Source organism: Malus domestica, chromosome 02, assembly GCF_042453785.1.
Source record: "Malus domestica chromosome 02, GDT2T_hap1".
Lineage (NCBI taxonomy): Eukaryota > Viridiplantae > Streptophyta > Magnoliopsida > Rosales > Rosaceae > Malus > Malus domestica.
The window spans coordinates 30,485,672-30,511,334 of record NC_091662.1 but is presented as its reverse complement, the minus strand read 5'-3'; the positions used below and the strand labels follow the sequence as shown (position 1 = coordinate 30,511,334).

Here is a 25,663-nt window from a genome sequence, read left to right as displayed (position 1 = left end):
CTGAAGAACAATTTTTTTGTTAATTACAGTGTCCCTCGTCAATGTGAGAGAGAGAGAGAGAGAGAGAGAGAGAGTGAGTGACCGTGTCAAACACCAAGGCCGACTTTTCTCTATAGGACACCATTGACCGACTTTTCCCTAGGATATTTGCCGGGCTTACTGCAACTTTAAGCGAAGCGCTTTAACCCCTCCCATATTATATAACTCCTTGGTGTTCAAGCTATAGTACCCTCTCTCTCTCTCTCTCTCTCTCTCTCTCTCTCTCTCAGATCAATGGAAATTAGTGGAAGCAGGTCCTTCACCTTAAGTTTAGCCTTTCTTCTTCTTTGCTTTTGCAGTGAAACTTGTAACGCTGACAACAGTAGTGCCAAGTCCTGCACTTCATCCTGCGGCCATATCCACTACATAAGCCATCCTTTTCGACTGAACGATGATCCAAAGTACTGTGGCAACATAATGTATACTCTGTACTGTGAGAGCAACATTACTGTACTAGACGTACCTTCTTCCGGAAAATACTATGTCCAGGCAATCAACTACATTAACAATACAATCCGAGTTCTAGATCCTGGGCTTGACAACAACAATTGCTCTTCCATGTCTCAAAATATTCCGCCCACCACCGAGGACATCAATTCTCCATATTGGCCCACCTATGACATCAATTCTCTATCTATATATTACTTGAAGTGTTCGAATCCATCGAATTCTTCTCTGTACGTGGACACTGCTCCATGCTTGAATAATACTTCTTCTTCTTCTTCGAGTCAACCAAAAACGTATAGCTATGTCATGGTCGCTGACTATGTCGGGGGCAGGTTGGAAGCATGGGATTTGGATGAGGGTTGCAGTGTAGAGTGGATGAGTTTGGCTGCCGGCTACGTTGAAGACTACAGCAACTTCTCTTATAAAGACATACACAATGCCCTCATGTATGGCTTTGAGCTTCGTTTCGGGGAAGATAGATGCCCAGGACAGTGGACTGCGGTTGATGTGTCTACATGTTTTCCTCACACCATTTCAGGTGCGTCAATTCTCGACTAAATTAATAACTTTTGTAATCGGAAATATAATTGCCTTGTCAAACTAGGAACATATAACAAACATTCAAGCAAGAATAAAACCCTTGTTAATTGTTCGGGTTCACGCACTGACTAAATTAGTCTAGGTATATCCTAATTCTGCAATCCATTATATGAGACTTAAAGGTATCAACATGTCACTTTGTGGTATTCCACTAAACTAGTAGGTAGGTGGCCTCATGTTTGACTCGCATAAATGACGAGTTTGTCATTATTGATGACCCATTGTGTGATTTAATTTAAACTATAAAATGTGCCCGCACTTCGTTGCCGGGGATGAATGTATTATTCACAACAGGAATGAATAATTTCCACAAAAAGTGGGCAAAATGGTGGTAGGAACAGAATCACATTCTCAAATGTAGCGACTCAGATAACATATATTTGAGCTAAGTGAATCCAACAAAATCACCAATCCACATACGCATCTTCAAATAATTTAAATAAGCAAGTGATAAGTGATATCGGCTGGTAAGATCAGCTTGGTTTTCATTTTGATTTAATTCAGCCGACATCAAGAGCCATATACAATTTAACAGGATGAAGACATATACAGTAGCCTTCCCAGTAGAGCTATATATAATAGGGAATTGTTATTGGCACTCCAAAATTCTCATTTTGCCCTTCAAACTTTCCATAATTAAAAAGAAAAATACACTTGTCGCGAGTGTAGAATGAGTTTTTTAGAGTGCTAATAACAGTTTCTTATATAGTATCTTATAAATAAATGAATCACAAATGATACTATAGTTGTTAAAAAATCCCATTACTCAAAACTCCAATTCCCTCCCATTACTGAAAGCTCCAATTCCATCAAAACCGAGATGGTAAAAGTACAAACTGGCTAGTTTCCACCAAAAAAAAAAGTACAAACTGGTTACAAAAATATGTTTTGTCCCATCCAATTGACGATAAGCAAAACAAATTACGAAAAGCAAAGTAATCAAACAGCCAAAAAATTAGAATGAAATCCTAAAACATTCTCATATTTGATAAAGTCAGCATCTACCTCATGTTCAGCTAACCCATTAAGAAAAACGATAAAGGTCATTGGGAATGAAAAGTCGTTTATTCATAATTGATGAGACCTTATAAATCTGATTTGGCAAACGGCTCCTCAGCTCTTCATGGTTGTAAATCTCTCCATTCACCTTAATGATTTTCAAAACAAACATCATATCAGTAATTGTAAATTGAAAATTTTATCTCTTTTCGTCAATTGGATGGGACAAAACATATTTTTGTAACCAGTTTGTACTTTTTTTTTTGGTGGAAACTAGCCAGTTTGTACTTTTACCATCTCGGTTTTGATGGAATTGGAGCTTTCAGTAATGGGAGGGAATTGGAGTTTTGAGTAATGGGATTTTTTAACAACTATAGTATCATTTGTGATTCATTTATTTATAAGATACTATATAGTATCTTATATAGTATCTTATAAATTTTATCTCTTTTTTCAAATATTCAATAAATTAAACCACAAAATTAAAAAATATATGACACGACCTTGTAAGCAACAGAAGAGATGAAGCGGTGAGTGAGAAAAAAGTGGTAAGCGAGAGAAGCGGTGAGAGTGCATCCAGGAAGAATGTAAACAGAAGGCAAAAATTGAAGGCAAAACTGAATTCCTCTTGACTACCTATTTAGTGAGTTCTTGGCCCTATTTAGAGAGTTCCTGGAATGAAATGAAGCCAACTCTGCAACAAAGAAACAAACGAAAAAGTCAGAATCCAGAAATCCAAGTTTAACTCAATCAAATATAATAACCAATGAAAGTTGCAAACTGCAAATTCTCGCAATGTAGACAAAGAAACTTGTTTCTCAAAGACATAATTGGTCTCTCTTTGTGAATACAACATTTGGAAAACCAAACAATAATTAATAAAATAGAAAATTGAAGTACGTGGCAAGTTTTTCTTTTTATACAAACCGTCATCTCCACTTGCTTTAAGTAAGGAGGAAGTGTGTGAACCACCTTTCATCACCCTTTATTCAAAACATCACAACACCTGCACTTATATAAAGGAAAAAAGAAATGAACAAAAATAAAATTATACTACAATCCAATTATATGAAGGCCAAACTCTTGAGTTGGGGCTGGTGGCCGTCGACCACATCATCAACTCCATTTGAGAGAACAGGGTTTGTTTGGCTCTTTTGTCCAATTATTTACACTAACCATATCTAAATAAAGAAGGAAAACACCTATGTTGCTCCCTTCTTGTGATCCAAATTTGAAGACGGCCGATGGGGAATGGCAGTTATAAGTGTCATCCTCTTTGTTTCTCCTATCCCTGCATTGTCAACCAAAACAACATCAAAACAATCCAATGTAATGCTCACAAAATTTGAGCTCCAAACAAAGTCACAGGTCAGCAATCACCTAATTGATCATAACACCATTCGCAAATATGAAAAACATAAACAATTAAGTCAGCAACATAATATGCCATCCCTTTCATACAAACACAGATTGCAATTCATATATGCCACATTATTCACAAACAATTACAAATCAATAAACAATTAAATCATCATCATGAATTACAGTGTAATATCAACACCATCAATTAGAAAAGACAGAGCTACATGGGAATAAACATACAGAGAGAAACTACTTCAGATCCTTCCCAAAAGCAATCTTCTGCAGGATAACAAAAGAGTAGTTGATCTCTGATCTAATTGTAGACGCAATCTGCAATAACCAACTTCTATGGAATTTGAACTAGTGAAATGTGGGGTGGAGATCTGAATGTAACAAATTGGTGTTAAGTAAATAATTCCAAACATATGAAATTTAGATCATCACACCCGAACGCAAACAGAACAATTAAATAAAGAATCGAAGGCATCCACAATCTAATTAGACAAATAAGCAGTGTTCTAAAAAACGGCCTAGGCGGCCGCCTAGGCGCTAGGCGGAGGGTGGCCAAGGCGTTTTTGTGCAAAACGGTGGGAAAAAACGGCTGGGCTCTAGGCGGTGGCTAAGCGGCACCTAGGCGGGCTAGGAGGCGCCTAGGCAGGCTAGGCGGCTGGCGGAGCTAGGCGGTTTTCTTTTTGTTTTTTTGTTTTTAAGTTCCCGTGCCTTGCAGCTACCCTAATTTCAGAAACTAAGTCTCTTCGTCTCTTCTTCCTCAACTGCAGTGCACTCACCTGCTGCAACTTCAAGAGGTTTCCTGGGTCATCGACTCATCGTCGTCGATCGTCACTCCCAATTTCCAGAGTCTCCACTCTCCACTTGCTCTCGCATCTCGATTCTTCATAACTTGGCTGCGACTTCAAGTCGAGGAGCTCGTCGATTACGAAGAGAGAGAGAGAGAGATTACCGGAGAATTTCTGTAACTCATCTCTGTGAAGATGAGGGAATAGAGAGTGAGAAGAGGGAGAAAGAGATGAACAATGAAACATTTCAATATTTGATGGCGATGAATGGGATCTCAGATTCTCAAATCCAAGGAAAAGTTGGTAGTTCTAATTATCAAAACCATGGATGTTGATGGTTTTAATTATCAAAACCACCCAAGGTGATGGACGGGTGATGTGAAAAGGTGAGGTGCTAATGGGTTTAATAATGAAGACCACACACACATGTCCACCATAAACCCTAGCAGGAAATTTTGACTAAGCATTGGTGTATCCGATACAGCAAGAATCTCCAGATTTGCACACATGTCGTGCATCCGAGTAGGGTGCTCCTTAGGATTCTAAAATAAAGACTAAAATATGCTCTATTTCTGAGTGTGCTTTTAGAAACCCTACGCCCCTCTCCCAATGCTATTTATATTTTTAAAAGTTTGGGATATATATATATATATATATATATATATATATATGTTATAAAAATTATTTAGATAATATTTTTTTTTCCTAGACAAATATATTATATATGTACATAAAACATTCACTATGTATGTTCTTCTATAAGAAATAACATATTAGTTAATAATTATTTACATTTGATATAGTAAATTTAATTAATTCATAAAATATATAAGAAATTTACCTAAATCCGCCTAGGCCGCCTAGGCGCCCGCCTAGATCCCGCCTAGATCCCGCCTAGCCGCCTAGCCGCTAGGCGCTAGCCCACCGCCCAACTAACGCCTAGCGTTTTTTAGAACCTTGCAAATAAGTGAACTTTCCCATGCCAAAATCCGAAAGGCCAACGGAAATCTCTCATTACAGCACAGAAGACAAAACTTAAAAGACAAAACTTAGAGAACAAAACTTAAAAGACAAAACTTAAAGAACAAAACTTAAAAGACAAACTTAAAGGACAAAACTTAAAACTAATCAAAATTAGGTGAACCAATTGAAGAGAACATAACCCTTGTAACCAATCTGGAAAAGATGCTTTTAAATCCCAGAACAAAAAAATTATGAGTTTTCAAAACATTTAGGATTAAACAGAAAATATAACTAAAAATGCCAACTTTCTCAAAAAACTACCAACTACTTTAACAAATTTCCATCACCCAACACTGAAAAATGAGAATCACGAAGCAACGAAGAACGGAAAACGCTAGAACTGAAACATTAAAAACAACACATACCCATTTCAAAGACCAAAAATCCTGCAAGGACAAAAAAAATCCCAGAAAATCAGTACATTAGTACTCCCTGCAAAACCCCAACAACAACAACAACAACAACAAAGCCTTTTCCCACTAAGTGGGGTCGGCTATATGAATCCTAGAACGTCATTGCGCTCGGTTTTGTGTCATGTCCTCCATTAGATCCAAGTACTCTAAGTCTTTTCTTAGAGTCTCTTCCAAAGGTTTTCTAAGTCTTCCTCTACCCCTTCGGCCCTGAACCTCTGTCCAGTAGTCACATCTTCGAACCGGAGCGTCAGTAGGCCTTCTTTGCACATGTCCAAATCACCGGAACCGATTTTCTCTCATCTTTCCTTCAATTTCGGCTACTCCTACTTTACCTCGGATATACTCATTCCCAATCTTATCCTTTCTCGTGTGCCCACACATCCCACGAAGCATCCTCATCTCCGCCACACCCATTTTTGTGTACGTATTGATGCTTCACCGCCCAACATTCTGTGCCATACAACATCGCTGGCCTTATTGTCGTCCTATAAAATTTTCCCTTGAGCTTCAGTGACCTATGACGGTCACACAACACGTCGGATGCACTCTTACACTTCATCTATCCAGCTTGTATTCTATGGTTGAGATCTCCATCTAATTCTCCGTTCTCTTGCACGATAGATCTTAGGTAGCGAAAACGGTCGCTTTTTGTGATCTTCGCTAGATTGCTCCGGTCATTAGTATGGATAAGTATATAAATGGATAGAGATAGGAAAGCAAACACAAGATGTACGTGGTTCACCCAGATTGGCTACGTCCACGGAATAGAGGAGTTCTCATTAATTGTGAAGGGTTTACACAAGTACATAGGTTCAAGCTCTCCTTTAGTGAGTACAAGTGAATGATTTAGTACAAATGACATTAGGAAATATTGTGGGAGAATGATCTCGTAATCACGAAACTTCTAAGTATCAGAGTGTGGTATCGTCTTGACGTGCCTTATCTGTCTCATAGGTAGATGGGGCATCTTCTCTGGAAGTACTCTTCCTCCATCCAGGGGTAGTATCTTTAACTGGTGGAGATGCACAAGGTAATGTATCAATTTCACTTGAAGCTTACTTGTAGTTTCAGGCTTGGTCAAGCGCGATACAAACCATGTAGTAGGAGTCCCCCAAATCGCCGAGCTAGGGGATCTGCTGAAAGAGGTGACAGACAAGGTAAGCAATCATAGCTCCAGCTGATTGTTCACAATCTCCCTATCTTGCAGGCAGCATGAAGGATAAAGAGAAGAAAATGAGAAGAGATGATATGTGATACTTTTGCTTTTGAAGAAGTAACTTTCCACAAGCTTATTCTTGCACTGAGCTGGAGAAATTTCTGGTTTCCTCCAGAGTATAAGGCCGACTGAAGAATTTGAGGGTCAAAACAAGTCCATCAAATCTAGAGTACGTTCGACCCTACTGATATGGGATACTTTTGCTTTGACAGAGTAATGGATGTATCGGCACGTGTGCTGTTACGCTTGTCTCCACATGCTTCCTTATATCCTTCTCCCTTGCCCTATCTGTTCCTCAGGCAGATGCGGTATCTTCCCTGGAAGCATAAGATGTTGAAGATGAGTACTCGAGAACAATGTCAGGTAAGTAATCAGGTAAGGGGTTCCAGGCAGTCAGTTCCTGGCTGGAAGCTTGATTCCAAGTACTGACTGATTGCTCTCTTTCTTCTTGTCTTGCAGGTAAGAACAAGGCCAAAGAAAAAGACAAGGAAAAAGCATGATATGGGATACTCTTGCTTTTAACCCTGATGATATGAGATATTCTTGCTCTAGTATAGCTTGTTTGCAGAGGTATTATCGGGGGGAAAGAAAGCTGAATATTTCGAAAGGCTTCGTTGGGAGTGCCCTCTCAGATATGAGGAAGAGTTGAGCATTTTTGCAGGTCTGCCTATCCGTTGGGGATGGAGGTCGACATATATAGGAGTCTCCTTAACAACAAGTAGTAATGCTATTCCTTTACCCTACTTGGTCATAGCACGGTAGTGGAAGCTGCCAGCTTCACATGTTTTAACGTTGTCAGATCACTTTGAAAAAGTGGTCTGTGGTAGCTGGAAAGCTAATGTTGCGAGTGAAGATTACAGATAGCTTTATCCAAGGAGATCCGGCTCTTGAAATTGGGAAAGTGTTGCCTCTTCGGTTTTCGAACAAGCAATCCTATCGGGGATCTGGCTCTCGAGATTCGGAGAACGGTGCCTCTTCGATTTTTGAGAAAGCAATCATGCTGGGGGTCTGGCTCTCGAGATTCGGAGAGCGATGTCTCTTCGATTTTTGAGAAAGTAGTCATGTTGGGAGTGGCTCTCGAGATTCGGAGGGCGATGCTTCTTCGATTTTGGAGCAAGCAATCTTGTTGGGAGTGTTTTCTCGAATGTGAGTAAAGGTTGGGCATGTTTGCTAGTCTACCTTGCCACGAAGCACAGAGGTTGACACACAGGGACTTTCAAATTATCCAGCAATGGTACTGTTCCTTTACCCTCTTCGATTTTTGAGAAAGTAGTCATGTTGGGAGTCTGGCTCTCGAGATTCGAAGGACGGTGCCTCTTCGATTTTGGAGCAAGCAATCTTGTTGGGAGTGTTTTCTCGAATGTGAGTAAAGGTTGGGCATGTTTGATAGTCTACCTTGCCACGAAGCACAGAGGTTGACACACAGGGACTTTCCAATTATCCAGCAGTGGTACTGTTCCTTTACCCTTGTGGGTAATAATATGGTAGCTCGACCATCAAAATTTATGTGTCTAAACTTTGTTAGTGTTGTTTCTTTGCTATTCTTTTACCCTTCTTGATCAGAGCGATGTAGTGGGAGCTGCAAACTTCACGTGTTCAACTTTGGCAGAGAACTTTGGAAAAGTTATATGTGGTACCCATGAGCTACTGTTGCGTGTGGGAAGTGGGTGATTGAACAGTAAGACTCATGTGCTTTCTACTTCACCAGAAGTCTTCGACCGAATCCCCATAATTTTCGCAAAGCTGAGTGTGTGTGTGACAGGTACTGACAAGGCTGGAAAAGTAGGTGCCTCTTCGATTTCTGAGATCGGCCCTCGTGGTCTCTGAGCAGCCCAACTTTTGAGCGCCTCTTCGATTTCTGAGATCGGCCTTCGTGGTCTTTGCGCTGCCCAGCTTTTGAGAAAGCAAACGCCTCTTCGATTTCTGAGATCGACCCTCGTGGTATCTGAGCAGCCTTGCTTTTGAGAAAGCAAACGCCTCTTCGATTTCTGAGCAGGCGCCTCTTCGATTTCTGAAGCTCCGTTGAGTGCAGATTTTTATAGGGGCTGACATTAAGTTCCAAAGCACACTTGAATCTCCACCAGTAGAAGCTCCATTCTTACACTTCTAAGATCTTGATTTGTCCGACCTCTTCTCTCTTCAACACATTTGAAAATGTCTGGCCCCTCCGACCGTCGTTTTGACTTGAACCTTGTTGAAGAGGAAGCCCCGCCTTCTCCAGACAACATATGGCGCCCATCCTTCGTCTCCCCTACTGGTCCTCTTACCGTTGGGGATTCCGTGATGAAGAATGATATGACCGCTGCGGTGGTGGCCAGGAACCTTCTCACTCCCAAAGATAACAGACTACTTTCCAAACGGTCTGATGAGTTAGCTGTTAAGGATTCTCTGGCTCTCAGTGTTCAGTGTGCAGGTTCTGTGTCTAATATGGCCCAACACCTATTTGCTCGAACCCGCCAAGTTGAATCATTGGCGGCTGAAGTGATGAGTCTCAAACAGGAGATTAGAGGGCTCAAGCATGAGAATAAACAGTTGCACCGGCTCGCACATGACTATGCTACAAACATGAAGAGGAAGCTTGACCAGATGAAGGAATCTGATGGTCAGGTTTTACTTGATCATCAGAGATTTGTGGGTTTGTTCCAAAGGCATTTATTGCCTTCGTCTTCTGGGGCTGTACCGCGTAATGAAGCACCAAATGATCAACCTCTTATGCCTCCTCCTTCTAGGGTTCTGTCCAGTACTGAGGCTCCGAATGATCCCCCTCCGGTGCCTTCTCTTTCTGGGGCTCTACCGACTGCTGAGACTTCTCCTAAGCAACCTTTGTGAAGGCTCCCTCTTGTTTGTTTATTTTGACTTATGTATATGTACATATTTGTAGCTTATCGATGATATCAATAAATAAGCTTTCCTTCATTTCAACGTATTGTGTTAAATACATCAAAGCCTTCTTCGCTAAGTTCTTTGAATTTTCTTTTGTTGAAGCTTTGTGAGTGGAGCATGTAGGTTGGGGTAGTGTTCCCTTAATTTCCTGAGTGAGGAAAACTTCTCGGCTGGAGACTTGGAAAATCCAAGTCACTGAGTGGGATCGGCTATATGAATCTTAGAACGCCATTATGCTCGGTCCTGTGTCATGTCCTTCGTTAGATCCAGGTACTCTAAGTCTTTCTTAGAGTCTCTTCCAAAGTTTTTCTAGGTCTTCCTCTACCCCTTCGGCCCTGAACCTCTGTCCAGTAGTCACATCTTCTAATCGGAGCGTCAGTAGGCCTTCTTGGCACATGTCCAAACCACCGTCACCGATTTTCTCTCATCTTTCCTACAATTTCGGCTACTCCTACTTTACCCCGGATATCCTCATTCCTAATCTTATCCTTTCTCGTGTGCCCACACATCCAACGAAGCATCTTCATCTCCGCTACACCCATTTTGTGTACGTGTTGATGCTTCACCGCCCAACATTATGTGCCATACAGCATCGCCGGCCTTATTGCCGTCCTATAAAATTTTCCCTTGAGCTTCAGTGGCATACGGCGGTCACACAACACGCCGGATGCACTCTTCCACTTCATCCATCCAGCTTGTATTCTATGGTTGAGATCTCCATCTAATTCTCCGTTCTTTTGCAAGATAGATCCTAGGTAACGAAAACGGTCGCTCTTTGGTATTTCTTGATCTCCGATCCTCACCCCTAACTCGTTTTGGCCTCCATTTGCACTGAACTTGCACTCCATATATTTTGTCTTTGATCGGCTTAGGCGAAGACCTTTAGATTCCAACACTTCTCTCCAAAGGTTAAGCTTTGCATTTACCCATTCCTGTGTTTCATCTATCAACACTATATCGTCTGCGAAAAGCATACACCAAGGAATATCATCTTGAATATGTCTTGTTAACTCATCCATTACCAACGCAAAAAGGTAGGGACTTAAGGATGAGCCTTGGTGTAATCCTACAGTTATGGGAAAACTTTCAGTTTGTCCTTCATGAGTTCTTACAGCAGTCTTTGCTCATTCATACATATCATTTATAGCTTGGATATATGCTACTCGTACTCCTTTCTTCTCTAAAATCCTCCAAAGAATGTCTATTGGGACCCTATCATACGAATTTCTCCAAATCTATAAAAACCATGTGTAAATCCTTTTTCCCATCTCTATATCTTTCCACCAATCTTCGTAAGAGATAGATTGCCTCCATGGTTAAGCGCCTTGGCATGAACCCAAATTGGTTGTCCGAAACCCGTGTCTCTTGCCTCAATCTATGCTCAATGACTCTCTCCCAGAGCTTCATTGTATGACTCATTAGCTTAATACCCCTATAGTTCATGCAATTTTGTACGTCGCCCTTATTCTTGTAGATAGGCACCAAAGTGCTCGTTCGCCACTCATTTGGCATCTTCTTCGTTTTCAAAATCCTATTGAAAAGGTCAGTGAGCCATGTTATACATGTCTCTCCCAAAACTTTCCACACTTCGATTGGTACATCGTCTGGGCCTATTGCTTTTCTATGTTTCATCTTCTTCAAAGCTACAATCACTTCTTCCTTCCGGATTCGACGATAAAAAGAGTAGTTTCTACACTCTTCTGAGTTACTCAACTCCCCTAAAGAAGCACTCCTTCCATGTCCTTCATTGAAAAGATTATGAAAATAACCTCTCCATCTGTCTTTAACCGCGTTCTCTGTAGCAAGAACATTTCCATCCTCATCCTTGATGCACCTCACTTGGTTTAGGTCCCTTGTCTTCTTTTCCCTTGCTCTAGCTAGTTTATAGATATCCAACTCTCCTTCTTTGGTATCTAGTCGTTTATACATATCGTCGTAAGCCGCTAACTTAGCTTCTCTCACAGCTTGCTTCGCTTTTCTATACCTTTCACCATTTTCATCAGTTCTATCCTTGTATAAGGCTTTACAACATTCCTTCTTAGCCTTCACCTTTGTTTGTACCTCCTCATTCCACCACTAAGATTCTTTTTGGTGTGGGGCAAAGCCTTTTGACTCTCCTAATACCTCTTTTGCTACTTTTCGGATACAACTAGCCATTGAATCCCACATTTGGCTAGCTTCCCCATCTCTATCCCACACACTGGATGATTACTTTCTCTTTGAAAATGGCTTGTTTTTCTTCTTTTAGATTCCACCATCTAGTCCTTGGGCACTTCCAAGTCTTGTTCTTTTGTCTCACTCTTTTGATATGTACATCAATCACCAACAAGCGATGTTGATTAGCCACGCTCTCTCCTGGTATAACTTTGCAATCCTTACAAGTTATACGATCCCCTTTCCTCATTAGAAGAAAATCTATTTGTGTTTTTGACGACCCACTCTTGTAGGTGATCACATGTTCTTCTCTCTTCTTAAAGAATGTGTTGGCTAAGAAGAGATCATATGCCATTGCAAAATCCAAGATAGCTTCCCCATCCTCGTTTCTCATTAGAAGAAAATCTATTTGTGTTTTTGACAACCCACTCTTGTAGGTGATCACATGTTCTTCTTTCTTCTTAAAGAAGGTGTTGGCTAAAAAGAGATCATATGCCATTGCAAAATCCAAGATAGCTTCCCCATCCTCATTTCTCTCCCCAAAACCATGGCCACCATGAAAACCTCCATAGTTGCCTGTCTCTCTGCCCACGTGTCCATTTAAATCTCCTCCTATAAATAACTTCTCCGTCTGAGCAATTCCTTACACCAAGTCTCCAAGGTCTTCCCAAAATTTCTCCTTCGAACTCGTATCCAACCCTACTTGAGGTGCGTACGCACTAACCACATTGATAAGTTCTTGTCCTATTACAATCTTGATTGCCATGATTCTATCTCCTACCCTCTTGACATCTACAACATCTTGTGTCAAGGTCTTGTCCACGATGATGCCAACACCGTTTCTCGTTCTATTTGTGCCCGAATACCAAAGTTTAAACCCTGAGTTTTCTAGATCAATTGCCTTACTACCAACCCACTTAGTTTCTTGTAGGCACATAATATTTATCCTTCTCCTCACCATAACTTCCACTACTTCCATAGATTTTCCCGTTAAGGTTCCTATATTCCACGTTCCTAAACGCATTTTGCTTTCTTGAACTCTACCCTTCTGTCCTAGCTTCTTCACCCTCCCCCGTCTAATAGGATCAAAGTACTTCTTTTGTGTGTCCCGTGTAAAGTTGATAGGAGCATATGCTCCCAAACAACTTTGAGTGGAGTCGTTCGAAAAGAAGTTCCTATGCCCCCCTTGCTCATTTAACACTGCATCCGGGTGCCGATGGAGATACAGCGACCCTTGCTCACTTATCACTGTGCTCGGGCCACACAGCGCGCCACTTACGGGTGACGCCCTAGCTTTAGCGCAATTTTATTCTGAATTCATTTTCATAAGGATTCGACGTGATCATGGAGTGCCGACTGTCGACTACCTGACGCCCTCCCCCTCCTCCTTTATCCGAGCTTGGGATCGGCAATGTAAGTACATAGGCGGAGTTCTCCCTGCAAAACCCCAAAATCAGAAAATTAGAAAAAGAACCCAAATCAGTGGCATGGTCCTCGTTTCTCCATTAATCTGTAGCTAATGACCTAATGAAAAAGAACCCAAAACAGACTGCTTAAATTATGGTAAGTGCTTATAAAGCTCATGAATAACTTTCAGAGCCTGCATAGAAATGGCATAGTGATATCGTAGATAATAACAGGCAATAAAACTATGCACAGTATAACCTAAATCCGATATGTTGCATTCCACACACACATATAGATATATCTACATATACATAGATGACCCACAGAGATTAACACCATGCGGATGTGTGCGCGGGCACAAACATAAAATATACATGCATACTTAATTTTAGACAATAATACCTCACAACATAAGTTGCAATTTGGGACTATTTGGTTGACTCAAAAGAAATTGATGGGTTAGAAAAAGCACAAAAAAATACAGAGACGGATGTTTTTATGTCATTCATCTCTTATGTCGACAAAACACACACACCTGTGTTTTAATGCTCCTCCAATACTCAATGAGAAGGCACCAGGCAAGAAGAAGGTCAAGGCTGGAAAGAAGCTTCCAAAGAGAACAATCTATAAAGCAGACCACAAAAATTAGACAAAACCCAAAAACCAAACAGTAGAAAAATCTCTAAAATGAAGAAAAAAAAAACTAAACTGCAAATACTCAAGCCTTTGCGTTCACAGCTGTTGGATAGACGCAAAGACTGAAGGGAAGTCAATTTGGCCATCATCTCACGTGATGGGAATTCTAATTTCTTGCAATCTGTTATGCTCAGTGATGTCAGCGTGGTGGGCAGACCATTTGTAAGGAACGACAAGGGTGAGGAACATTTATATAAAGTCAAACTTTGAAGACGATTGCTGTTGTGCACCATTTGCGCCAACAACTCTTTCCCACCACATTATCAATATCAAGCTTCTGAAGCGACGGCAGCGTCTCCGTCGACTCTAGTAACAATGAGAGACCCGGGCATCCATTTATTGTCAGTTTTTCAAGAGATCCTCGTAAGGATTCCACGTTCAGGGTATTACTGGCCCTGTTTTTATGTAGAACCTCACACTTGTTCACATGAAGTGTTTTCAAGGAGGGAAGATGAGTGGGCAAGTTTCCTCTCAGCTTCGGACATTCGTATAACCCCAGCTCCTTAAGATGAGGAAAGTCTGGACTTTCACATCCACTTGGACTAGGCTGCTATAGCTCCCGAAACTTTAGCTTCTCTAAACATTGAAATGGTTGATTTCCCCCGTACAACTCAACACCAACACTCTTAACAACTTTCATCCCTTCTACGTATAGCTCTTTCAGAGCAGGTAGCTGACCAACTGGTGGCAATGAACTGCAATTACCACAGTCACTGAGAAGCATCACTAGATCGGGGCCATAAAACTGGCTGCTAACCAACACAAAAAAAAAAGATACGCTTGAGTTGTTAATCAAATCAACACACACAAAAAATTAACAACGCGAGAAACAACAGCAAGCATACCAGCAGCAGCGGGCAGGCACATCCTGTCACACATTCGCACATTGAAATTGAATGCACTTTCATATGTGTTGTCATAAGGATGCAAATTAATTGCTGCATCTCGTGTTTTATTAATTTTTATTCTATAAAAAAATACAAATCACATACATACTCCAAAAACCAAAAAGAGAATGCTGGAAAGGAGAAATTAGAAATCATATTGAAGAGCCTTCCAACGCACGTTAATAATCTAATTAATTAATGTGATTTGAGAAACAAACCCCTTTTCAGGCATGACTGATCAGATCCTGCTCTTGCATTGCTGGTTCTACACAATGCCCAATACACAAAATCCCAAAAAAAATAAAATTAATACATCGTCCATACAAAATCAACCAACAAATAAAAAAATCATATTTTCAATCACTTTCTCATCCAAATAGAACACAGACTGAAAAACGATTAATCACCTGTATGGGGGAACAAGCTGCTGATACCCTTCATGGCCAAAGCCGACACAATCTCCTATAATTTCCTCATACTTCGTTTTTCTTTGACAATTTACAAATGCAAAATTTGGATGCTGCAGCGGAAGATCATGCTACAAATTCAAACACAAAATTCAACATTCACAATGCAAAAATGCAAACTAAACACAAAATCAATGCTTTCAAAGTCGTATGGCATATTGGCTTATCACAATTGTTTAGTGTAAATTTACCCACATATTATATATGGATAAATTTAAGTAAAAAAATAAATGATAACTAAATCATACACTGGTAGTCTCCGAATTCCCCCAGCAAGCAAACCGCTGATGGGTTCCCTTGAAAGCTTAGTTAGTGAACGGGCCCACCTGCACACTCACTTCAGAAATTTTAACCATTCATTTGAATGAAGACAAATTATCAGTAAAACCCCACCCCGAATCCCCGCGCTCAATTCCATGCGAAAATCCCATGGTGTGAAATTATTAACCACGATTCATCGAACCGCGGAACAAATAAAAATCCAGAAACTAAAAGCAACAATGCAGTAAACCCAGATAAAAACAACGACTAAGGACGCTCAAAAAATCAAACTGGGAAATCATGAGGGCAACGAAGAACTCACCGAAATCGAATCGTATGGAGAGAAAGAACCACCGGGAGATGAGTAAAGCGGAAAGCCAAGGAGGGAGGAAATTGAATTGTAGGTTTCGAATTTTTCGTTCAGGGGAAAGGGGGAGGAAATTGAATTGTACCCAACAGGTTTTACGGAACAAATCTGAAGGAGGAACCGAAAATCAGCCCCCCCATCCCTCCCTCCCTCACTATTTCTCTCTCTGACCATCCCTCAAATCCCCCGATCCCTCCCTTTTATTTATCTCTCTGTAATCTCCCCTCACATCCCTCACCGAATCTCTCTCTGTGACCATCCATCAAATCCTCCCATCCCTTCCTTTTCTGTCTGTAATTTCCCCCATCACTCCCTTTCTCTCTGTGCAATGGGCATGGCTCCCATCGGCCTCCGTCTGCGAATGTCGCCCCCACCCCTTGAACAAAACTACCCTCTTAACTTTTAATAATACCCTCCAATTCAGCCACATATTTGATGGCAGTGGTGTAAATAAAGTAAACTCAAGGGTCATGTATAGGAGGGCACCTAAACCCTATGCACAAAATTACCCTCCTAACTTTTAACAAATTACCCTCCAACCCAACCCAAATCTGATAGCTTTGTTGTAAATAACGTGAAATTGAGTAGCATTTGTTTACTGTAGCAATGTACAGACCAATTCCCCTCCAACTTTAGAATAGATAAATTTGTTTAATATATTTATAATTTTGTGTCAACTCCTCCAATCCAAAACCTAATTAGATCAAATATATACGGACATATATTCTACATTTATGTATACTAATACCATAAAAAGTAGGTAAATTAATTTTGTTACAAATTTAAAAAGTAGGCACATTAATTTTTAGGGATCTTTTGATATAGACGCCTCAGTTTTGAATTTTCTAGATCAAACATCCATGCCTTTTAATGATTTGATTAAACTTTTTTTTATCATAATTTTGGTGCTATATGCCCATTATATTGTAACAAATTTCCTATAATCTAGCCTTTTGATTACACTCTCCTCCATTAGAGATAATTGTAAAAAAAAAAGTTGGTTAGATTCAATTTATTTTCACAATAATGCTACAATTTAGCAATAATTATCTACGATTTAAGATTTTTTTTTTTCCAAAATAGTTTAAAATATTTTTAAATCCCCCAAAATCAAACGTACCAAAATGAGTTTTTCTTTTAGTACGTTAAGAGAAAATAGGATTGAGAATACTATAAACGTACCAATACAAAATGTGTTCAAAATAAAACGTACCAAAATAAAAATAATGTACCAATATTAACAATATGTATCAAATCAAACGTACCAATTAATGATTTTAGTAAATTCAAACGTACCCGCAGATAATATATACGTAATGTATTGTACCTAATAATAATTCGTCAACAACTATACTTAAAAAACAGCAAAAAAAATATAATTTCACAAAAACATTGAAAAAAATACACAGAGCTTATATGTTGATCACCAACTATTTGAAAAAGAAAAAACCATTTGGAAAAAAAATAATATCAAATGTTTGCATACCCAAAAAAAAAAAAACTGTGATCGAAAAAACATATTTGGAAGAAGGGAAAATATAGTTTCATTACTAATATCTCCACTAAATAAGGAAAAGTGCATTGTGCAGATAAAAGGATAAATTCAAAAATTATTTTAATTTAAAAAAATAGAGGTAACTATTGGTCAAAGCACTTTAATCAAATTTTAAAAAAGTACAAATGTTTAATCTAAATGATATATAAAAACTGTAGGGGATTCTAATTTTCCCTAATTTTTATGTAATTATACAGTAGGTAAATTATTTTCATAAAATTAAACAATAATATTGTTTTCAAAAAATTAATTTTCATAGTAGGTAAATTTTTTCATGTAATTATAGTAGGTAAATTATCTTCATAAAATTAAACAATAGATATTGCTTTCAAAAAATTAATTTTCATAGTAGGTAAACTATTTTCATGTAATTATCCTGTAGGTATAAAATTAAACAATAGATATTGTTTTCATAAAATTAATTTTCATATTAGGTTAATTATTTTCATAAAATTAAACAATAGATATTGTTGAAAATAAACACTAAATTAGGTATATTCAAATTGAAATTTGTTGCCGAAATTAAAAAAAAATCCAAATTCATTCCTCCATCTGGAACCATATTTCATGGCTACAAGACCTTGCCAAATTCAATGCACGTGATCACTTAAAGCAAAATTACAAGAACTTTCCATACTGGCTTAGATGGGGTATATTAGGGATCCAAAAAATATAAAAATGGACACACAAACTTAATTTGGTAAGTTTCTTAGTTGGATCCTAATCATTTGGTTTTATTCTGATAAATATTATATGATGGGCTAGAGACTAGAAAAATGAGTTTGGAGGGAGAAAGTTAAATTTTCAGAAAAAATAATACATATATATATATATATATATATATATATATATATATATATTATCAATGTATTGACAGCACTAGAATTTTAAATTTATTTTCTAACGGCTTATACACCTCACACTTGTTATGCTAATGCATGTGGTCTTGTTCTTTCTTTGTTTTTGTAGGTTTCTTTCAATATCTATGGCACCAAATCCGTAAGGGGTCCTCTTTTTGTTTTATTTACAAGTTTTCGATCGAGACAAACTTGATTTTTTAAATTCCGAAGACTGGGTGAGCTATTGCTAATGTTGTGTATTCTTCTTCACATTTTTTACTGTAGGTCAAGAACACAACTATTGGCGTAAGAAGTTTCTTCCCAAAAGCTTCTTTTATTTTTTGTGTGCTCTATCTGTACTTCTTAAACCTAGTAACTGTATGTCTTTATTCACTTTTCCGTGGTATCTATTGCAGCTGGCAAGTGGCATTCATCATACAGCCACGAGATCTGTAAGATCAACTTCATTTAATTAGTCTATAAGCTCAAGTATTTTTGAAATTGGGTATCTTTATCGGCACCCAAATTTTAGTTAAGTTCCCCTAACTAAAACATTTTGTCAAACTTCATAGTTTCCCCTCATTTTTAAGTTCGCCCAAATCCACACCAGCCTCCACCTACCAAAAGAAAGAGAAAATGAACAAACAAAACAACCACCGCGCGCCCAACAAAACTACACCACCCTCCGGTCCCTCCCTCGTAGATGCGTCGATGCCGGCTCCTTGGTGGGTCTGTGTGTTCCTTCTCTTTCTATTGGTGAATGGTACTGGTGGCTGTGTGTTGTTGGTTTTTTTGTGAGTGGTAGTTGCTGCTTTGTGGTTGGGTGAACTCAATTTCGACGGCAAATTAAAAAGTTTGATGACAAAAATTTTTTAGTTGAGTAAAACTAACTAAAATTTGGGTGTCAATAAAGGCACCCTTTGATTTTTTTTTTTTTTTTTTTTTCACTTTATGCACTTTTCAAACTCATAGTCGATTGATTTTTTTGCAGCACTTGGATGGTTTATACTCATATGGATCGGTAAGGACTAAGACGAGATTATATTATCAACATATGTAGATTTCCCATTCTCTCTCTTTAATTACATCAAAGATAAAGTAATTTGGAAAGAAAGGGAAGAAAAAGTAGTACACAGTGGATCTAACATATTATTGTCCATGCATGCAGGGTTATTTTTCCTAGCCAGATTTGTTTTTGGAGTTCCAGTTGTGACTGCATTTCTAATCTACACATGGCGCAGAAGACATTTATCAATGTATAGCACAATAGAAGATTTTCTGCAATGCAATAACAACATCATGCTTATAAGGTACTCTTACTCGGACGTCAAGAAAATGACTCGCAGGTTTAAGGACAAGTTGGGCGAAGGTGGCTTTGGCTCTGTATTTAAGGGAAAGCTACGCAGTGGTCGATTTGTAGCAGTTAAAGTTTTGGGCAAGCCCAAAGCTGATGGCCAAGATTTCATTAGCGAAATAGCTACAATCGGAAGGATTCACCATGCCAATGTGGTACAACTTGTTGGATACTGTGTTGAGGGATCAAAACGCGCTCTAGTATATGACTTCATGCCTAATGGTTCTCTTGATAAATACATTTATTCCAAAGAAGGAAGTGTCCCCTTAACTATCAAGAACATGTACGAGATTTCTCTTGGAGTGGCTCAAGGGATCGAATATCTACACCAAGGTTGTGAAATGCAAATTCTACATTTCGACATCAAGCCTCATAACATCCTTCTTGATGAGAACTTTAAAGCAAAGGTTTCTGACTTTGGGCTTGCAAAATTGTATCCTGTAGATAATAGCATTGTCTCTTTGACGGCAGCACGGGGTACACTGGGATATATTGCTCCTGAGTTGTTCTACAAAAATATTGGATGCGTCTCATACAAGTCAGATGTCTATAGTTTTGGAATGTTGTTGATGGAAATGGCAAGCAGAAGGAAGAATTTGAATCCAACGGTAGAGCATTCAAGCCAAATCTACTTCCCAATGTGGGTATACGATCAATATATTGTGGGAAATGACCTGGAAATGGACAATGTTACAGAGGAGGAAAAGAAAGTAATAAGAAAGATGGTTATAACCGCCTTGTGGTGTATTCAAATGAAACCAAATGATCGCCCTTCGATGTCCAAAGTTGTCAAAATGCTTGGAGGAGATGTTGAATGTCTGCAAATGCCTCTCAGGCCTTCTCTATGCCCCCAACAGACGCCTGTGACAATGGGTGATATTCAAGACAATGAATTGAACCCAAGATGTTCTAACGCGGAGCTAACGTGTTCATTGTCAGCTAGGTGATAGTCAAATGGTTAAGAAAGTGCAGTAATGTATTATTAATTAAATTCTTGCCTTAAAGTGATTTAGTGAATAACTGTTGTCTGTAATTGTTTGGCATAACTTGGCCAGACCAAAATCAGAGATTTTTGGCGTGATTTTTTGGTCGAGCAAAACATTATGGGGTTTGATATCGAAATGGAGGATTTGTAGATCACATTCCTAGTTCCTTTGGCTATGCTGATAGCAAGATCTTGCAACTTATGCCAACCAAGGAAAGAAATCTATCTGCTGATGAAATATAATCCTGGAGTGAACCAAAGGGAAAGAACTCATAAACCAGAGCTCATCTAAATCCATCAGCACAAAAACCAACCAAGTGAACCACATTGACATGGTGAATATGGCCCATTGTTCCCACTTCATTTACAAGCTCTTCCCCGTCACCCTTGGAAATGTTAAGTACTTTCATGGCAACAAAGCATTCAGAAAAAAACTTTCGTTTAAAAACAGTTCCGTATGCTCCTTGGCCCAACTTGTACTTGAATTGATTTGTAAACCTCTTAATATCTGCATGGGAATATATGCTTGGCTTAAGATCTTTGTAGTCCGCTGAAAACTTATCAAATTTCATTCGATTCTCTTTTTACTTTTGTCAGTGCTATAGGCGTGATATGCCGCAATGACCAGCAGTTACAGAACAAATGAACCCAGGGTTGCTCCTGCAAATAGATAGATATTATCCATGAGTGTAAACATTTATTCTCAAGTGTCATTTGGACATGAAACAAAGCTCCTACACAACTCACCCTTGCAAACGTCTTTGTTTTGCCTGCAAAAGACAGTTGCAAAAATCAGACTGTCATTTCTCGAAATTAATTAATATCGCATTTGGTGCGATGGCAAATGCCTTCGCCCATGAGCGGTAGGTCTCGGGTTTGAGACTTTGGAGCATCCTCTCCATAAAATGGGGGTAAGGCTAGCCGACATTCACCTCTCCCAGACCCTGCGTAAAGCGGGAGCCTTATGCACTGGGTACGACCTTTTTTAATCAATATCGTTACCACAAATATAAGCCGTTAATTACATGAAAGCGGAAAAATCACAGCATGTAGCAGAGTATACCGATCATCATCATTCAAAACATCATGAGCTGAATGGATTCAAAATAAGATTTAGACGTGTTATCCTTACTTGGTTTCCTCCTGTCAACAAGTTCAATTTCGCTCTTGGTGCCATTGTTCTTCAATCTACACCTCTTGCCCTTTGCTTCACATTTGATTCAATTTGGTTTAGACCATTTGAAATGCATTTGAAATGCAGTGTTTTAATTTCATTTCCCACCCAACCACCAAATGGAACTGATGAAACACCATACGCCTTTGTACAAGATTGCAGGGCTAGGAAGCTTTCAAATAATTGAAAGAACGAAGAAATGCCATAAATTCTGTTGCCAGGGACACTGAGGCAAGGGGACTTGCTATATATAGAGGGAAGGAGAGAGGGTGGGATAAGTCCATGAAATCCATGGAATCAGTGAGGGAGGCTTAAAGAGAGTTGGTTGGATTGTGTGATTCGGTCAGGGGATATTACTAGGAGAGAAATAGAAAGGGAAGAAAGGGTATTTGGTGGATGGTTACAGAGACAGAATGAGTGAGGGTTTATGTATTTTTTATTTCGGCCCTAGAAAATTATAGTCTCACAATTGCCTCTAACCATTCATCTGAGGGGCAACCTGTTCCCCTTGAAGATGAATTATTATCCAAAGAGCTACATGTTGAACCGTCAGTCGGGAAAGAAGATCTACATGACGACCAGCTTATTCGTCAGTTAAAACACTCACATCTTCGCTCCAAATGTTTGCCCAACGACTGATGTCTTAACCTACGAACTCTAGCCATCCTGTAAATTTATTCAGTCAACCCAGTTTGTTGACTGATTTTGCCCTACTAAACTTATATTATGTCGGTTAAAAAAAGTGAAACCGACGAAATCTTCTGTCGCGCAATAGTTGACAGGGCAAGCCATAAATTCTAGTAGTGCAAGCATAGCATCTGCTGGAATAAGTAGTTCTTAGATGAATCCAAGAACTAAAGGATTTAGTCTTATAATTTTAGATGTATACTATCAAGTGTACCCGCCCGTTGCTGCGGGGCTTGAAACATTGTTGAAGATGTAGAAAGTTTTGAAAAATATATATGCTAAAGAGTGGTGTTTATATACATATATTACATACATATGTTTACAAAGTGCTATTTACATTCATACATTACATGACAAAAGTTGGAGATGTTGTTATGCCATCCTCAAAGATTGTTTTCAAAAGTTATGAGTCTATCTCATGGAGTATTTTATGTTTACAACTATACAAAGTTAAAAAAAAATCAGTTTTATTCCACTAAAGGCATCCAAAATACGACAATGCTGAACTGAAAATCAAAAGAAGAAGGAATTAAAAACCTAATTTGATCACTCATGAATTGAATAACCCTAAACCATACGATTTGAACTAAATGAAAATGTAAAGATGAAGGGAAATTTGTCATAATTTCATTATGCAAGATTTCACTATGCTAGATTTCATTTTAGGCACCAAAACAAATTCATAAAATTAAAGTTGGGGTTTCCATATTCTCTATTGGGTATCGAAAGTCGTGAAAAGCTTGGAAATAACCAATCAAGTGTTTACCTGCAGATTAAGTGTTCTGTTTTCATCCTGCAAAAAACTCAAATTCCAGAAACAACAAAAATGCAAACTTCATACGGAAATTGAAGGTTTACCTGCTGATCAAGTGTTCTGTTTTCATCTTGCAACTTGGTTACCTATAAAACAAAAAAAAAGATCCATTAACAATATAGAAACCAAATACATATTGAACACTCTATACCTCACATGTACGGACCAAATATGGAAGTCCAAATAGACACTCAAAACTGATACAAAAATACTACATAAATTCTTTTCAACCCTATCTGTCTTAAAATAAAATTAAAGTGGTCATATTGCAGAACAAAAGTATACCACCTGGAGTGTGCTTCAGCTTTGTCTCCAATGGAGCAATGATGGACTCAACAGATAGCATTTCATCGTCTTTCTGTGCAGCGTGAACTCTTCAAAGTGTGACTTCTGCTGCAATATTTTGATATAAAACAAAACCCCCATAATCAGATTAATTAGGGTTTTTTCTTCATAGTTTCATGTACTTCACAAGATATATGATGTAAATTATACTTGAGTATTATCACTGTATAAAAAATACTAAACGGATATATCACATTTAAGCTTAAGTATGCTGATTACCGAAATACTTTAAATGGTTCTTCAAATTATCATTGTTTACATCAAGAAATCATTGAAACATTGTTGAAGATGTAGAAAGTTTTGAAAAATATACATGCTAAAGACTGTTTATATACATATATTACATCCATATGTTTACAAAGTGCTATTTACATTCATACATTACATGACAAAAGTTGGAGATGTTGTTATGCCATCCTCAAGGATTGTTTTCAAATGCTATGAGTCTATCTGATGGAGTATTTTATGTTTACAACTATACAAAGTTAAAAAATTCAGTTTTATTCCACTAAAGGCATCCAAATCCATAACTCTGTTACTGGCACCTTTTTCATTTTGTACGACAATGCTGAACTGTAAATCAAAAGAAGAAGGAATTAAAAACATAATTTGATCACTCATGAATTGAATAACCCTAAATTGCATACAAATTGAACTAAATGAAAATCTAAAGATGAAGGGAAATTTGTCATAATTTCATTATGCAAGATTTCACTATGCTAGATTTCATTTTAGGCACCAAAACCAATTCATAAAATTAAAGTTGGGGTTTCCATATTCTCTATTAGGTATCAAGAGTCGTGAAAAGCTCGGAAATAACCAAAGTACACACCTAAGAAAAACATAAGCAATAAAGCATTTCCAACTCCTCAAGTCATTCATCAAACATGGTAATACAATCATCGAGACACACTCAATCATTTATCCTAAACCTAAATAAGAATAATTAGGTTTAGGATTAATACCCAAATAGTCAAGCCTTCACTTCTACTTGTTTTGGTCCTTGCTGCAAAAATGCAGGCCTGTCGTTATGCTCCTCTGGATATGGCGTCAAAAAGTATTTTTCCTGCCTACCCTCAACATCCTAATACATGGATAATGCAGCTTGGTTAACAACTCTCCTCCTATGCTTCTTCAAAGCTCAAAACTTTCACACTCAATGGATCAAATAAGCCTTGTTTTTAATACCCTTTTGGAGTTTGATCTTTAAGTCAGTTAAATTTTTTATTTATTTTGTCTGATTTGAATTTGTGGGTTTTATCTCCCAATCTCAAAAGCTTATAGTTTTATATATTAACAATCCACACAAAAATAAATATCACTCGTATGATAATCATTTTCTAATCCCCATAAATAAAACAACTCAATATCTTCTTCTAATCCCAATTCTTCTATCATATAATTGCCATTAATAATCCCATATGTGAAATCATAATCTATGTGATAGAATTGAGAAATAATAAAAACTCAAATTCCAGAAACAACGAACATGCAAACTTCATATGGAAATTGAAGGTTTACCTGCAGATCAAGTGTTCTGATGTCATCCTGCAACTTGGTTACCTTAATAAAATTAAATTAAATTAAAAAAAAAAGGATCCATTAACAATATAGAAACCAAATACATATTGAACACTATACCTCTCACATGTACAGACGATATATGGAAGCCAAAATAGACACTCAAAACTAATACAAAAATACTACATAAATTTTTGTAGTATTTTTGTATCAGTTTTAAAATAAAATTAAAGGGGTCATATTGCATAACAACTGTATAACTCCTGCAGTAAGCTTCAGCTCTGTCTCCAATGGAGCAATGATAGACTCAACGGGTAACATTTCATCATCTTTCTGTGCAGCATGAACTCTTCAAAGTGTGACTTCTGTTG

At 38.3% G+C, this 25,663-nt stretch overlaps 2 protein-coding genes and 2 long non-coding RNA genes across 19 annotated transcripts; 1 reads left to right on the top strand and 3 right to left on the bottom strand.

Moving 5' to 3' along the window:
• The first annotated feature begins 225 nt into the window (after positions 1–225).
• Positions 226–20,799, top strand: LOC103408537 (rust resistance kinase Lr10-like). Its single transcript, XM_029094325.2, has 6 exons — positions 226–1,024; positions 18,543–18,572; positions 18,698–18,718; positions 18,829–18,864; positions 19,404–19,433; positions 19,581–20,799. The coding sequence occupies exons 1-6, from the start codon at positions 274–276 to the stop codon at positions 20,711–20,713; spliced, it is 2,001 nt and encodes a 666-aa protein (XP_028950158.1). The 5' UTR covers positions 226–273; the 3' UTR covers positions 20,714–20,799.
• On the bottom strand, positions 1,911–16,410 carry LOC103444777 (uncharacterized). 16 transcript variants are annotated; one of them, XR_011573676.1, is made up of 9 exons: positions 15,974–16,384; positions 15,331–15,461; positions 15,142–15,188; positions 14,050–14,785; positions 13,876–13,964; positions 5,633–5,699; positions 3,688–3,830; positions 2,722–3,376; positions 1,911–2,233 (listed from the first exon to the last, which is right to left on the bottom strand). XR_011573676.1 is itself a non-coding variant. In XM_029094492.2 (5 exons), exons 1-4 carry the CDS (start codon positions 16,190–16,192, stop codon positions 3,288–3,290), a joined length of 486 nt encoding a protein of 161 aa, XP_028950325.1. In that variant the 5' UTR covers positions 16,193–16,384; the 3' UTR covers positions 2,961–3,091; positions 3,262–3,287. The 16 variants fall into 16 exon arrangements, 1 of the variants encoding a protein (XP_028950325.1); XR_011573680.1 differs by lacking the exons at positions 15,142–15,188; positions 15,331–15,461; positions 15,974–16,384 and having other exon boundaries at positions 2,722–2,779; positions 3,013–3,091; positions 3,262–3,376; positions 3,688–3,726; positions 14,050–14,191; XR_011573682.1 differs by lacking the exons at positions 15,142–15,188; positions 15,331–15,461; positions 15,974–16,384 and having other exon boundaries at positions 2,722–2,779; positions 3,013–3,091; positions 3,288–3,376; positions 3,688–3,726; positions 14,050–14,191.
• Positions 20,800–21,331: 532 nt separating the features above from the next.
• Positions 21,332–22,000, bottom strand: LOC114821632 (uncharacterized). Its single transcript, XR_003769311.2, has 3 exons — positions 21,884–22,000; positions 21,499–21,521; positions 21,332–21,411 (listed from the first exon to the last, which is right to left on the bottom strand). It is a non-coding gene; the product is annotated as an uncharacterized lncRNA (long non-coding RNA).
• Positions 22,001–23,711: 1,711 nt separating this feature from the next.
• On the bottom strand, positions 23,712–25,491 carry LOC139189911 (uncharacterized). The gene is made up of 3 exons (XR_011573695.1): positions 25,293–25,491; positions 24,737–24,855; positions 23,712–23,819 (listed from the first exon to the last, which is right to left on the bottom strand). It is a non-coding gene; the product is annotated as an uncharacterized lncRNA (long non-coding RNA).
• Positions 25,492–25,663: the final 172 nt, after the last annotated feature.

Excerpts from the sequence above, each read along its gene's own strand:
- LOC103408537 (XM_029094325.2), top strand. The coding sequence starts at position 274 with ATGGAAATTAGTGGAAGCAGGTCCTTCACCTTAAGTTTAGCCTTTCTT. Across the intron at positions 18,719-18,828 it reads TCAAGAACACAACTATTGGC|CTGGCAAGTGGCATTCATCA; the intron begins GTAAGAAGTTTC and ends TATCTATTGCAG. Across the intron at positions 18,865-19,403 it reads ATCATACAGCCACGAGATCT|CACTTGGATGGTTTATACTC; the intron begins GTAAGATCAACT and ends ATTTTTTTGCAG.
- LOC103444777 (XM_029094492.2), bottom strand. The coding sequence starts at position 16,192 with ATGGTCAGAGAGAGAAATAGTGAGGGAGGGAGGGATGGGGGGGCTGAT. Across the intron at positions 15,189-15,330 it reads CAGCTTGTTCCCCCATACAG|AACCAGCAATGCAAGAGCAG; the intron begins GTGATTAATCGT and ends GGCATTGTGTAG. Across the intron at positions 3,377-15,141 it reads TCAGTCATGCCTGAAAAGGG|GGATAGGAGAAACAAAGAGG; the intron begins GTTTGTTTCTCA and ends TTGACAATGCAG.